We start from the raw sequence: 14,225 nt of genomic DNA, 5'->3' as shown, positions 1-14,225 counted from the left end.
TTGTTGCTGTGGGTTCTGATGCCATGAAGGGCAGCTCTCAGTCATGAAGAGTTAAACTCACAGGGCTATAAACACTCCCAGAGCACTGAAGCATGTGCTGCCAATGCAAAGTGTCTCTTCTTTCAGCAGCACTTGTAGCCAGTCAGTGTTGGAAACACAGGCTTGGTGTTGTGACAAAGCAAGATGAGCACAAGATGAGCAGTTTAGCATTAGCACTCCCAGGACAGCAAGACTAGACAGAGAGCACTTTTATAAGGGGCAGAAGATAAGACATCAGATGAGCCCTTATTCCACTCAAGAAAGCAGAGTGTGGAGAGTCTGGTTAAAGCAGCACTTACAGTATATCTTTGTCGTCATATACAACAACACAAATGTCTTTACTTACTTTATGATCATGTAAGCCATACCGGGGTGTGTGTGCTCATTTCTTGCTAATAAGTAAGTCTGCTTGCCTGCATCTTTGAATAATGGGGCATTTGTTATCCCTTGTAGCTCCTCAAAGGCCAGAAGAACTGTTAACCTCTCTCTAAAGGAGAAACAAGTTGCACAGACACAGAAATAAAACATTTTGCCCATGAACAAAGTAGGCCTGGTGATTCTCACATAATGAAAAGAGCCCCCTACTCCAGAGAAAAGGAATGCAAGACAAATACCTTTGTTAAGCTTTTGGTTTAAGAAACTGGGCAAACATACCTTAAAATAATTCATATAGAAACCAACGTTTACCATTCTGTAAATGTAAAAATTCGATAAAGATCACATTTTAATATTGAAAAGTGCATTAAACCTCAAGACAGAAGGGAAATCAAAGAAAATGCCAATAGATATCACTTGTTTGATCTTGAATTACACGTTTATTTATTATAGACACAGATGGCAGAGTCAGAATTCTGATTACAAGAAGCATTACTGTAAGCATTTTAAATTTAACAAATAGATTATTCTGATCCAGCTACATTCTGTTCACATTTTATACAAATGATTGTACAAGCAGTAGTCAAAGAAACTTAATTTTCAAATTCTCAGATGATACAGCTGTTCTTGGCTTAATGCATAGAGGTATCAGCTCATCTGTATACATGTCAGAAATCCAAAGGTTTGTGCAATCGTGTGACAATGATCGCTTAATTCTGAATGTTAAAAAAAAAACAAAAGAAATACTTTTTGATCCCAGAGCAGTCGGTGATCACTCACATGTAGTAATCCACAACGAAATTATCACTCAGGTCGATTCATTTACTGTAAGTACTTAGGTGTACACATAGATAGTAACCTGTGCTGGACTACTCATGTAAAGAGTGTTTGCTCCAAAGTTCAGCAGCGCTTACATTTCCTGCGAAGGATAAGAGTGTTAGGGATTTGATAGGAAGTAATTCTACTCTTTCACCGTGTTGTAATCGAGAGCATTATCAGATATGGTATTACAGTGTGGATTGGTAATTTATCAGTTCATTTAAAATCAGAAATTACCCGCCTCATCCAGACAGCTTTGAAGGACATGGGAGTGAAACAGCACCCCTCCATACAGACAATCTTTGAAAAATCCATAATCAAACAGGCAGGAAAAAATATTTTAGATCCTTCCCACATCCTCAACTCTGAATATCAACTTCTTCCTTTTTGCAAATGTTTCAGGGTTCCCAAATGTACAGTAAGTCAAACAGATACAAACATTCCTTTGTTCCACTATCCATTAAAGCTGTCAACGCAAATGTCAAGGATAAACACCATTTTGACTCTTACAACCCACTTGAATGCAATATGTTTTGTGATGTGTTATAAATGTTACATGTTGTTATGTGTTATACTGTAGATGTGCAATAGAGTGATATGCAATGTTTTTCTTTTTTGCAATAGAATAATGTACAGTTGTTTTTCTTTTCTTCTTTTTTTTTTGTTTTGTTTGCATTCTATTTAAATGTACAGGAGTGCTGGGTGTTCATAAAAAAATCCCTCAGGGGACATTACAATCTTATCTTAACTTACATTGACTGAGGACACAAGGCTGGAAAACTGAGTCATCCCTCTAGTGACTAAATGAGGTACAACACCATCTCATTGCCAAGAATGGATGAAGCACTGGATGGGTTACCACATCACTCCATTCCCTTAGAAAAAGGTAAACTCAAAAGAGTCCATTAAAATTAAAATTCATGACCGTAAGTATTCAAGGAGACATGGGCTGTGTTAGTTTGGTATAAAATGAATGGGAAAACATGGGTAATTAAAAAATCTATATATACTGATGGAAAAAAAAATGCAACATCTCCTCCTACACACTCTGGCCCTCCTGTCTGTGTGGAACAGGCTGAAGAGGACATGATGCCACTGCTGACAAGTCCATTTCAGCATCTGTGTGGCCCAAGCCAGTCAGGTGTGATGCCTAGGAGGTGTGAACAGAGGGTCTCTGACAGGTGACCTTGCTCTAAGTCCAGCAGCATGGAGTCTCACTGTCCTGTCACTGACGTGGGCATCGTTTCTGCCAGCAGTTTCAGCAGCATTACGGGTGGTAGATCTGAAACGATCTCTCAGATGGACCAGTGTGATGTGTCAGTCCTGCTCTGGTGTGGTCACTCGACGGCGACCGGATCTTGGACGATCATCTGTCCTGATTGTCTGCTGAAACCTTCTTTGCAGCTGGGACACAGTGGAGCTGCTTAATGACCAGGTAGTCAGGTCTTCAGTGTGACAGCTCATCCAGTGGACAGTATCTCCCACAGTACAGTGCCTTTTGTCGCCTTTCATGGGGGGTTCTGACTCAGAGGCATTCAGTCATTATCCTACAGAAGGCAGCTTCACACCACTGGCTCCTCAGCCAAGACCAGACACCACAAGTCTGTTCATGGATCCTCTCGTACTGAGCAGGATTACTGCAATGTCCTGGAAATCTGATCCAAGAATCCTGTTCCACCTGCTGGTCCACCAACACCTATCACAGCAGTAAACTGCTTTGGATATGAGATCTCTGATCTCATTACTGACATTGACTAAACTTGCCGAATTTCTTAAAAGTGACGAGATCAGACTAGAAGGTGGAAGTGCTGCTGTGAGACCTCTGCTGGAGTCTTCCAAGAGAAAAAAGAAAAACTACCCTGGTTCACTGAAAACAATCTCAAATCCCTAATACGTTCTTAGATGGAATGCAAGTTATCAATATCTTTGTCCTTAATAAATAATAATCAGTTAATCTTATTATCTCATTATGTCAAGGGCTCCGACTGGGCTCAGTGTACTGACTCAGGATACAGGGATGTTAAGATACGTTTTTTCCCTCCCCTTGACACAGGGACAACAACGATTTTTGACTCCTCTGAGTTTGGGGAGGGAACTACCTGATTTTGTGTCAGATGGTTTAGGAGGGTTTCATGACCTGTTAGTCATATTCTAGGAGAACAGCTCATGTGACTAAACCTTTGACAAACGTTGCCAGACACTATGGAGTAAGCCACTCCACTGTGCTCCTAGAATGTCACCTAGAAGGGCAATTGGCATGCTGCAGGCAGGCATGTGATGTGCCAGCGTTGCCAGACACTATTTGATACCATCATGATGTTTGAATGAACAGGTGATAACCCAGGTGGCCTGGATTTCCCTTAATTCATTATATGGTCTCTGGTCTCAGAAGCAGAAAACTATAACTTCTGTTGTCATTACAGATATTCACAATAAAAATGAAAATGAATAGAGACGTGTTTATTGTTGGATCTATAGCTCTATATAGAAACCGCATCATCAATTCACTTGAATAGTATACACTGACTTGCAAAATTATTCACCCCCTTCCAATGACATCCCATTGTGTTGAAATACAAATGATCTCTTCCCATCAGTCCAGTGAATTTTTTTATCACAATTTCGATACTCAACCTGTACTTTCTATAGTGGTTATGGGTGAAGACCTCTTGACAGATTTCAGTATGAGATTTTTTTTTGCTAACAATGTATTTTACCCATTAAGGTATTCAGTTTGTCATCTTTTGTTTTAATAAAATAATAATAAAGTAATCTATTCAGGTGGATGTTAACCTGCATGGTTTTTGCCTTCTGCATCTCCTACTGGACTCTCTCTTGTTAGGGTTTCTGGGTCTCCAGCTCTACTCCTCAGCCACAGCCAGAACCTTCCATTTTCCGCCTCTTCCATTAGATCCTTTACTGCCGTCTTCAGTGTTATGCCCTCCACTCCCACATCCCTGAGAAGGTGTAACGACTGTCATGGGAGCTGGTTCTGACTCCCGAATGAGTTGTTTAGGACTGTATGCAGACGGTATAATCCGGAAGGGACTGGAGTTGGATATCAGAGGAAACATGGCAGGAACAGGACAGGATGACAGACAGGGGTCAGGGGGGCATAACGGATGTGATCCAGTGCTCTGGGGGCATGGCGCAGGTGAACAAGTCCAACACAGTCCAACAAAGGAAACCAGGGTGCAGTCCATAATCCAAAACCGGGAGGTCCATCCAAGTCAAGGATGATTAAAATCCCCGGGAAGGGGGGACTCGATCAGCAACAAGTTAAAAGGATAACGGGACAAGGCGCTCCGAGCCCCAGACCCAGAAGCTGAGCCACGAGCTACGAAAACATCACATTTAAATAGTAATCAGCAAACACATGGCAGGTGGACGTAATAACAAAACTAAAATACAAAAGGGTAGGAGCGTCCCCTAGAGGAGGGTTGACGATCATGACAACGATGATGTACCTGTACTTGTAAAGCCTCTGCATCCCACTTCCACAGGGTAGATGAAGGGTCTCCAGCCACCTTCTCTACATTCTGATTATCTCAGCCTCTTCGTCTCTTATGCAGCTTCCATCTCCTCCCATGGGACTGTCAATTCCATGAGGAGTACAGCCTTGGTCTCTTCTGCCCACATCAATAAATCAGGACACAAGGCTGTACTGCAGACTTCCCTAGGATGATTGGAGGTGCCTGACAAGGTCCACCTCCATTTATTATTATTATTTAAGTTATACGGTGCTTCTCTTGACACTCAAAGCACTTTACAGGGGATGTGAACACCAGGGATAACACCCCTACTCTTTTCAAGAAACATGCTTGAAATATGGGATTTTTAATGACCATATAGAGTCAGCACCTTGGTTAGGTCTCATCCAAAGGACTGCACCTTTTTACAGTTCAGTGTCCCCGTCACTATACTGGGGCATAAGGCCCACACAGACCATAGAGTTAGCTCCCCCTACTGGTCCAATTAACAGCTCTTCCAGCAGCAACCTTCTTCTCTCCCAGGAGTTACAGGGTGAAATAGCTGATATACTGTAACTCAAACTTTGTCTAAGTGTACATAATGTAAACCCAGAGATTAGCGTGTCTAAATGTTTCTAATGTAAACCCAGAGATCAGCATGAGTATGATCTTAGAGATTAGAGCTGACTATGCTAATTGTGCTGCCCACTACTTTCAAAACTGGTCAATTAGCTCCAATAACTAGTTAAGTGTAAGAGGACTGATGGTTTGTGACATACAGCACATAGATGGCAATAGAAAATTGTGGAGAGACTATAGTTACAATGGTTAAACCACTAGGGGATGCAGGGAGACCATCACTCATTGAAGGGCTGACAGTGCCAAGATGTTCTTTCAGCTGGGTGAATCAGCAAGGCCAGACTGATGAATCTCACTGGTCATTCCCATCTGAAGAAATCTGAGGCACAACCCTTTATAAACAAGATCATTTCAGGACTATCGTAGACAGAGTCTGTCTGGACATGTGGACTGTTAACAGCTTCTGTGTTAAACACACTAAAGATCAATGATGCAATCTCACCTGTTAGAGAATCCAGCCCTTAGCCAGCCAAGGGGAGACAGATGAAACCTCTGTCTGAGATATAAACTGTGGAGCTGCTGTAATTAAATGAGAATAGGGAGCCTCACATTGAGGCTTGCTGGTTGAGATACCAAAATTACACAATACATGGTTTAGATCTAACACAGGATTTACAAACAAGAAAAAATAAGCCTGTATTTAAGTGTTTATCTTAAGTAAAATGTGCTTTTAAGTAATAGCTGATTGTGGATTATGAAATATAATGTTGTATTTGCATGCTTCAGTATCTGTTAAACATGGTATCATCTCAACAAGTAATGTGTCTGAACATACAGAGCCAAGAGCTGCTTTAACCAGACTCTCTACACTCCACTCCATTCCAGCTGTGTTGAGTGGGATAAGGGCTCAGCTGATTGTGTCTCATCCTCTGCTCCTTATAAAGCTGCTCTCTGTCTAGTCCTGCTGTCCTGAGAGTGTTCATGCTAAACTGTTCATCTTGCTCTGACACATCACACAGCATCAAGCCTGTGTTTCCAGCACTGACTGGCTACAAGTGCTGCTGAAGCCAGGAAGACAATTTGCATAGAAAATACACTTTGCATTGGCAGCACATGCTTCAGTGCTCTGGGAGTGTTTATAGCCCTGTTAGTTTAACACTTCATGACTGAGAGCTGCCGTTTTTGGGAACAGAACCCACAGCAACAATGACCTTCATTACTATTTTCATCTGGACACTCCTCATCTCTGCTCAGGGTATGATCTAATGCTTATTTTTTTACACTATACTGTAGATTCTTGCAAATTAGGTGAACCAGATGTACAGAAAAGTGTGAAATTACTAAAGGTAATTCAAACATTCTAAGTATCAATCACCTGCGTTTACTGTGTTTTGTTTTGTTTCCAGAATGCAATGGACAGGTTACTGTCACTCAGACTCCAGCAGTGAGATCTGTTCTCCCTGGACAGACACTCACTGTCAGCTGTAAGACCAGTCCTGCAGTGTACATATATGACTCTAAGCACAGATTAGCCTGGTATCAACAGAAAGCTGGAGAATCTCCTAAACTCCTGATCTATTATGCAACTACCCGTCAGACTGGGATCCCAGAGCGTTTCAGTGGCAGTGGATCTGGGACTGACTTCAGTCTGACCATCACAGGAGTCCAGGCTGAAGATGCAGCAGATTATTACTGTCAGAGTCAACACTACCTCAGCAATACCCATGTGTTCACACAGTGTTACACACCCATACAAAAACCTCCCTCAGCAGGACTGGACAGCGACTGTAGTGCTGAAGCTGGGACCTACTGCAGGTGCACTTAGAAATTTATTTTGTTATTATATTAGATCATTTTAGACAATCATGCAAATAAAAAACTTCTCTTTTGAATCATTTTAAGTGTGAAAGTGAAGTGAGAGATACTGATCACATGTGACATCTCTGATATTTAAAGTGTTTTGTTTTCCTGCTTGTGAGAATTTTTACCCAGACTAAAAAGTCTGTCAGTCCAACAATCCAACTAAATGTTTTATCCACCCATCTGTGTATTTTCTTGCTGTTTTATTCAGCACGGGGTCACAAGGGGCTCAAGGGAGGATACTCCCTGGACAGGACACCAGTCCATCGCAGGGCAAACACACTCACACTCACACCAGGGCCAGTTTTACCAACAGATGATTACTCTAGCATTATGGGGGAGGAAACTGGAGCACCCATAAGAAAGCCATGCAAATACTGGGAGAACGTGCAAACTCCACATATATAGTACCCAAGAAATTGAACCCAGGTCCCAAGCACTGTGAGGCACAATGCTTTAGCCTAAGAAATAATAATATTTGTTTGTAGGTTAATAATAATAACAACACAAACTACTTTCAGATGACTCATGAGTATGGAGTTCTTCTCAGCTTCATAATATTCATTGAACTAATATCAGTGTTTGTGTGCAGCTGAGCTCCATAGGCTGTGTCTTTGCCTTCACCCTCAGAACCTGCATTAGGTCCCATCTGCAACAGTGCAGTCTCTGTGCAGTCCTGCTGAGGGAGGTTTTTGTACGGCCGTATAACACTGTGTGAACAGATCTTTGCTGTTGATGTAGTGGTAACTCTGACAGTCATTTATTCGCCTTCGCTCAGCATTGACATTCGGATGTCCTGAGACCCGCCTAGCACCAGGTCACCACTCTGTCCATGGCCTGAGGACATAGGTTTCTATACGGCATTTCCTGAAGTCATATACTGCTGAGCCCGGGCTAACCCCCTGTTCTGCCGCTTTGCATAGGGTCTTTTTCCGCTCACCTGCCATTCCACGGTTCGTCCCTTCTGACATCCGTGACAACAAAAACATTCTTGCAAACCAAAAGGCTTATTTGTCAAAAACTTTGTGCCCCTGTACTGGTTAGAAAATAAATGGATGAATTTTTTGGTGCCACCAGAGAACACAATTCTCACAAGAAGGTAAATAATACATATAATAATATATAAAATAACATTATATATAATCAGCATCTCTCTCTCAAGCCTCACACTCAAAATTATTGAAATGAAAAATAATTGAATCATGGTTGCTTAAATAGTGTGACTGTGTTAAGTGATCTCTTACAGTACTAAAACAAACTTGTAATTGCACCTGCAGTAGGTCCCAGCTGCATCAGTGCAGTCCTGCTGAGGGAGGTTTTTGTACGGCTGTGTAACACTGTGTGAACAGATCTTTGCTGTTGATGTAGTGGTAACTCTGACAGTAATAATCTGCTGCATCTTCAGCCTGGACTCCAGTGATGGTCAGAGTGAAGTCAGCCCCAGACCCACTGCCACTGAAACGCTCTGGGATTCCAGTCTGACGGTTAGTTGCTCCATAGATCAGGAGTTTAGGAGCTTCTCCAGTTTTCTGTTGGTACCAGTTTAGGTAATTATTGCTGTACACTGCAGGACTGGTCCTACAGCTCACAGTAACTTTCTGTCCTGGAGCAGTAGATCTCACTGTTGGAGTCTGAGTCACAGTAACTTGTCCACTGGATTCTGTCAATCATTAAAACACAATATGACAGCCATACAAAAAACAATATATTCAACTAAATTAACTCAACTCCTATTTTTCCACATGAAATAAAAATGTTGTAACATTTTTAAAATATCCAAGCCCAATCCTACCCTGAGCAGTGATGAAGAGTGCCCAAAAGAAGAAGGTGATAAAAGTCATTGTTGCTGTGGGTTCTGATGCCATGAAGGGCAGCTCTCAGTCATGAACTGTTAAACTCACTGTTAAACTCACAGGGCTATAAACACTCCCAGAGCACTGAAGCATGTGTTGCCAATGCAAAGTGTCTTTTCTATGCAAATTGTTTTCCTAAGTTTAGCAGCCCTTGCAACAGTCAGTGCTGGAAACAAAGGCTTGGTGCTGTGTGTTGTGACAGAGCAAGATGAGCAGTTTAGCATTCCCAGAACAGCAGGACTAGACAGAGAGCAGCTCTATAAGGAGCAGAGGATGAGACACAATCAGCTGAGCCCTTATTCCACTCAACACAGCTGGAATGGAGTGGAGTGTGGAGAGTCTGGTTAAAGCAGCACTTGGCTCTATGTGTCCAGATACAGCAGGAATGAAAGATTAAAACTTGAAATTTAAATTGCCATTATAAGACATCAGTTAAGTCTTTCTTAATGTTCAGTGACACAGGTGATTAAGTCCCTCCTCAATTCCAGCACTTTGTGTGTGGTGCTGGAGAGAGAGACATTTAAACAGGGCATCTCTGACTTCATAGAGAGACTATGGGGTAGTGTGCCCTCTGGTGGCACCAAAGTGATTTCATTTTCTATGAAAATACATTTAAAGAAACCTCCGCTCTTTTCTATGCAAATTGTCTTCCTGGGTTCAGCAACACTTGTAGCCAGTCAGTGCTGGAAACACAGGCTTGGTGCAGTGTGTTGTGACAGGTCAAGATGAGCAGTTTAGAATGAACACTCCCAAGACAGCAGGACTAGATAGAGAACAGCTTTATAAGGGGCAGATGATGAGACACAATCAGCTGAGCCTTTATTCCACTCAACACAGCTGGAATGGAGTAGGGAATGAGGAGACTTGTTAAGCACCACTTATCTCTGTGTCTTCATATACAACAAAAAATGTCTTAACTTACTCTATGAACATGTAAGCCATACTATCTGTCATAGGGGTATACAGTTGTATGCAAAACTTTGGGCACACCTGGCCATATTACATGTTTTGTTGATTTTCTAAGTGAAGAGAAGTTAACACAACCTCTGCTGCGAACAAACTTAAACTTGACATATTTCAACAAATTTTAATGCACAGTTACTATTTATTTGCTGAATTTAAACAGACTGTAAAAAATGAACAAGTAAATGTGACATGTGCAAATGTTTGGACACCCTGTCAGTCAGTGCTTAGTAACACCCCCTTTGGCAGAAATCACAGCCTCCAAACATTTCTTGTAGCCAGCATACAGTCTTTCTATTATTGTTTTATAATTTTTTTCCACTCTTCCTTGAAGAGCGCTTCTATTTCAGAAATATTCCTAGGTCGTCTTGCATGCACTGAATGTTTGAAATTTACCCTCAGATTTTCAATAAAATTCAAGTCGGTGATCTGTGAAGGCCATTCCAAAACCTAAATCTTTAATTTCTTGATGTAGTTCATGGTTGATTTTCAGCTATGTTTTGGATCATTGTCTTGTTGTAATATCTAAACTCTTTTCAGCTTCAGTTTCTTCAGTGACTGTGGGACATTAGCTTCCAGGTTTTGTTGATACTTAATAGAATCCATTCTTCCCTCTACCCTCACAATATTCCTGTGCCACTGGCTGCCACACAACCCCAAAGCATAATACTGTAGATCCACCCCCATGCTTAACATTTGGCAAGGTATTCTTTTCTTCAAATGCTTCTTTTTTTCTACAAACTTACGTTTGGTGATAGTAGCTAAAGAGCTCAACTTTTATTTCATCAGACCGCAGCACTTGGTTCCAGAACGCCTCTGGCTTATCTAAGTGTTGTGTGGCATACTTCAGACATTGACTTTTGTGATGAGATTGCAGGTAAGGTTTCCTTCTGATGACTCTTCCATGCAGACCATGTTTGTGCAAGCAACGCTTCACAGTGGACCGGTGCACCACTATTCCCATGCCAGCTAAACCTTCCTGCAGGTCCTTTGCAGTGATATGGGGGTTTTGCTTTGCATTCCTGAACAGTCTACGAGCAGTTCTATCGAACATTATTCTTGGTCTTACAGATCTTGTGTTGATTTCAATAGTTCCCCTTAACTTCCATTTTTTAATGACATTTTGGAGAGTGGAAATTGCACGCAGGAAGCATTTAGATATCTTTTTATAGCCTTCCCCTGCTTTGGAATAATCAATTATCTTGACTTTATCCTGTTTTCTGATCCTCAGTCAGCTGCTTTGAGCAGCCCATGGTTCTTGAGTATAAGCACAACACCCTGAGAGGTTTGTAGAGTCAGAGAATTTATTACATTCTGGAATTGTCATCACCTGACGAGTCAATTAAGTTCTGAGACCTTACAAAAAAAGAACACTAGTGGATCAACTGGAAGGGTACCCAAAGTTTTGCATATGCCACATTTAGTCTGTTAAATTTAGCAAATAAATAGTAACTGTGCATTACGATTTGCATAAATACAGTATGTCACGTTTAAGTTTGTTCACTGCAGAGGTTGTGTTAACTTCTTTTCACTTAGAAAATCAATCAAAGATGTAATTTGTCCAGTGGTGCCCAAACTTTGCATAAAACTGTATGTGCTCACCCTACGAAAGAACCCCTATTCCAGAGACAAGATCAGAAACTTGGGGCCATTACTTAGCAAGGAATGCAAGACAAAAACCTTTGTTAAGCATCAGTTTTAAGAATCTGGGCAAATATATGTTAAAATCATTCATATAGACACCAACATTTACCATTCTGTTGGTCTATTAAAAGAAAAAATCAAATTTTTATGATTTCTTAATCACATTTCTTCTATCTCTGTGTGGTATGGAAGCACAGACATCCTAACAAGGAAAAGACTTAAACACAATGTTACAAAGGCCTCAAAGATCACTCGCACCGTGCTCTCCACAGTTGAATCCTTGTACACCCAACGTACCACCATGTGTGCTAACAAGATTATTGCGGATCCATCTCACCCCGCGCATGACTTAATTCAGCTGCTCCTCTCAGGTAGACGTTTCAGATCACTGACATCCAAAACTTCACATTTCAAGAACAGCTTCTTCTCGTCTGCTATTAGGCTGTTCAACAAGTAATGTGCCCCCAACCATCAGAAACATAGTATTGTGCTTTATGAGCTGTATCACATGTGAATTGCATTGATTTGTCTATAGGTTTATTCCATGCTGAAAAGCGAAGAAAGAAAACACAACGTTTCGGCCATGGAGCCTTCTTCAGGTATGAGAAAGTCAGGGCCATAAGCAAAGTTAATGGAGCATAGGAGAACAAAAGCTGGGAGAGAGGATGGGCGAGGGGTGGCAGCAGGGGACATACAGAGTGGCCAATCAGGTGGTATGAAGTCAGGATAGATGAAGAGAGGTGTGAAATGAAACCTACAATGAATAAATTAAAAAAAAGTGTGGGGAAAAGTGTGGATGTTTGCTGAAGTCGGTCAAGGGAGTCAAGGGAATTGTGAACAAGAAGGTTATGCAGATTAAGTGGTCGGCGATATGAGATGATGGGGGGTCAGAAAAGATGGCCCCAATGGAGGGATCATCCTGTAGGATGGAAAAGTTGTCGTTAATAGTCCTGGGGATAGGAAGTGTGTTGGTGTGGTAGGGAAGCACCAAAGAAATGCGGGTTTTACGGCAGTAGTTCCTGCTTTAGTTGATGGTCCGAGGGATGTTATTGACTCGGGCAAGGACTCTATCAAAAACACTGCTAGGGTATCCTCTGTTGATGAAAAAAGAGTACATTTTGAGGGCTTGGTTTCCTCAAAATCAGCCACCCACCTGATTTGTCTATGTTTCCATTGTATCAACTTGGCATTTATTTAGTATTCTTTGCACATGCAATTATAGGGTGATTTTTTATGTTCTGTATTGGGTACTGTCTCTCATTGTCTTCTATTTATAATCTGTATTGCATATTGTGCATGTAGGTCATGTAGTTATGTTCTGTATGTTATTGTCACATGTCTGTAGCAAAGCTGTACCAACAACAATTTCCACCAGCCTCAGTCATGTGGCAATAAAGATTCTATTCTATTCTATTCTACTTATGCTGAAAAGTAACACAACCAACTGCATTAAACCTCAAGACACAAGGGATATCAAAGCAAATGCCAAGATATCACTAGTTTGGCTCGAATCACCAAAGCTGGAAAACTCATCCCTCTAGTGGCTAAATGAGGTAAAACACCCTCTCATTGCCAAGAACGCATGACGTACTAGATGTTCCACTTCACATACTCCATTCCCTTAGAAAAAGGTAAACTCAAAACAGTCAATTAAAATTAAAATTCAGGACCATAATTATTCAAGGACCAGGGACGACAGGATACAAGGAAGCCAGTAGGCCAAGGAGAAAAAGTACCAAACAGCTCAACTGGACCAGGGAAGCAAAATCTAATATGCTGCTCCACCCTCTCCAGCCAGCAGCCCATCCATAGCAACACTGGATCAGCTCCAGATCTGGGTCACACAGCTCCTCTCCTTAACAAATCTCCACGGATCATGTGATCCCTACTTCCCCGCTATCCAGAACATAAGAGATAGGAACACACCAAGCTTATGTAGTTTGTGTACTTCCTAAAAGAATAGTTTGCACTATATGGGTTCAATGCTTGATAGTGTAAAATATTTACCTTGATAAGAATCTAAAGTAACTTTATGACTTTTGCCTCAAATTAGAATTTTAGATTTTCTGCTGTTTATTTATTAGCTGTTACAGATTGTATCTTTGCAACTTTCACTTTTCAAATTCTGTGCTTTCCAATCATTTCCTCATCTCTTTCCATAAGCCTTTTATTTGTACAGATGTTTGATTCCTAATAAACTCATCTACAGTATTTTAATAAAACGATGCAGTCCTGATCTGAATACACATAGATCATTATTTGAATTCGGGTTGTTAAGCAATGTGCTAATAACCACATTAATGTGTTTTCACAGGACACAGTCTCTAAAGGGTTGGTGCGGTGATCAGCTCTTAATCAAAAGACCTGTCTTATACCTTCCCTTGGTGTTTCAGTAACGTCTAAAACACGTGGTTTCAGTCTTGCAATCGAAAGAGCTTATAGAATTTCCCGTGAGGAATTCCCGTGAAATTCTGCAATTTCCCTCACGGGATCAATAAAGTATCTATCTATAACAGTGTCTAAGGTTTAGTCACATGTGCTGTTCTCCTAGAATATGACTAACAGCTTCAGGAAACCCTCCTAACCCATCTGACCCACAATCAAGTAGTTCCCTCCCGAAACT

General features: G+C 41.2%; 1 long non-coding RNA gene and 1 gene segment (V, D, J or C); one reads left to right on the top strand and one right to left on the bottom strand.

Moving 5' to 3' along the window:
* Positions 1 to 831: 831 nt before the first annotated feature.
* On the bottom strand, positions 832 to 9,027 carry LOC148647041 (uncharacterized). The gene is made up of 3 exons (XR_015927585.1): positions 8,935 to 9,027; positions 4,701 to 8,802; positions 832 to 4,570 (listed from the first exon to the last, which is right to left on the bottom strand). It is a non-coding gene; the product is annotated as an uncharacterized LOC148647041 (long non-coding RNA).
* LOC148647025 (Ig kappa chain V-III region MOPC 63-like) overlaps positions 6,439 to 14,225 on the top strand; it is a 482,291-nt gene continuing 474,504 nt past the window's right edge. The window contains 2 exon segments of the V gene segment in view: positions 6,439 to 6,537; positions 6,689 to 7,012. Of these exon segments, the coding sequence occupies positions 6,489 to 6,537; positions 6,689 to 7,012 (373 nt within the window).

This window comes from Lepisosteus platostomus, chromosome 16 (genome assembly GCF_059453375.1).
Source record: "Lepisosteus platostomus isolate fLepPlt1 chromosome 16, fLepPlt1.hap1, whole genome shotgun sequence".
In the NCBI taxonomy this organism is placed as follows: Eukaryota; Metazoa; Chordata; class Actinopteri; order Semionotiformes; family Lepisosteidae; genus Lepisosteus; species Lepisosteus platostomus.
This window is presented reverse-complemented; position numbering and strand designations above follow the sequence as displayed.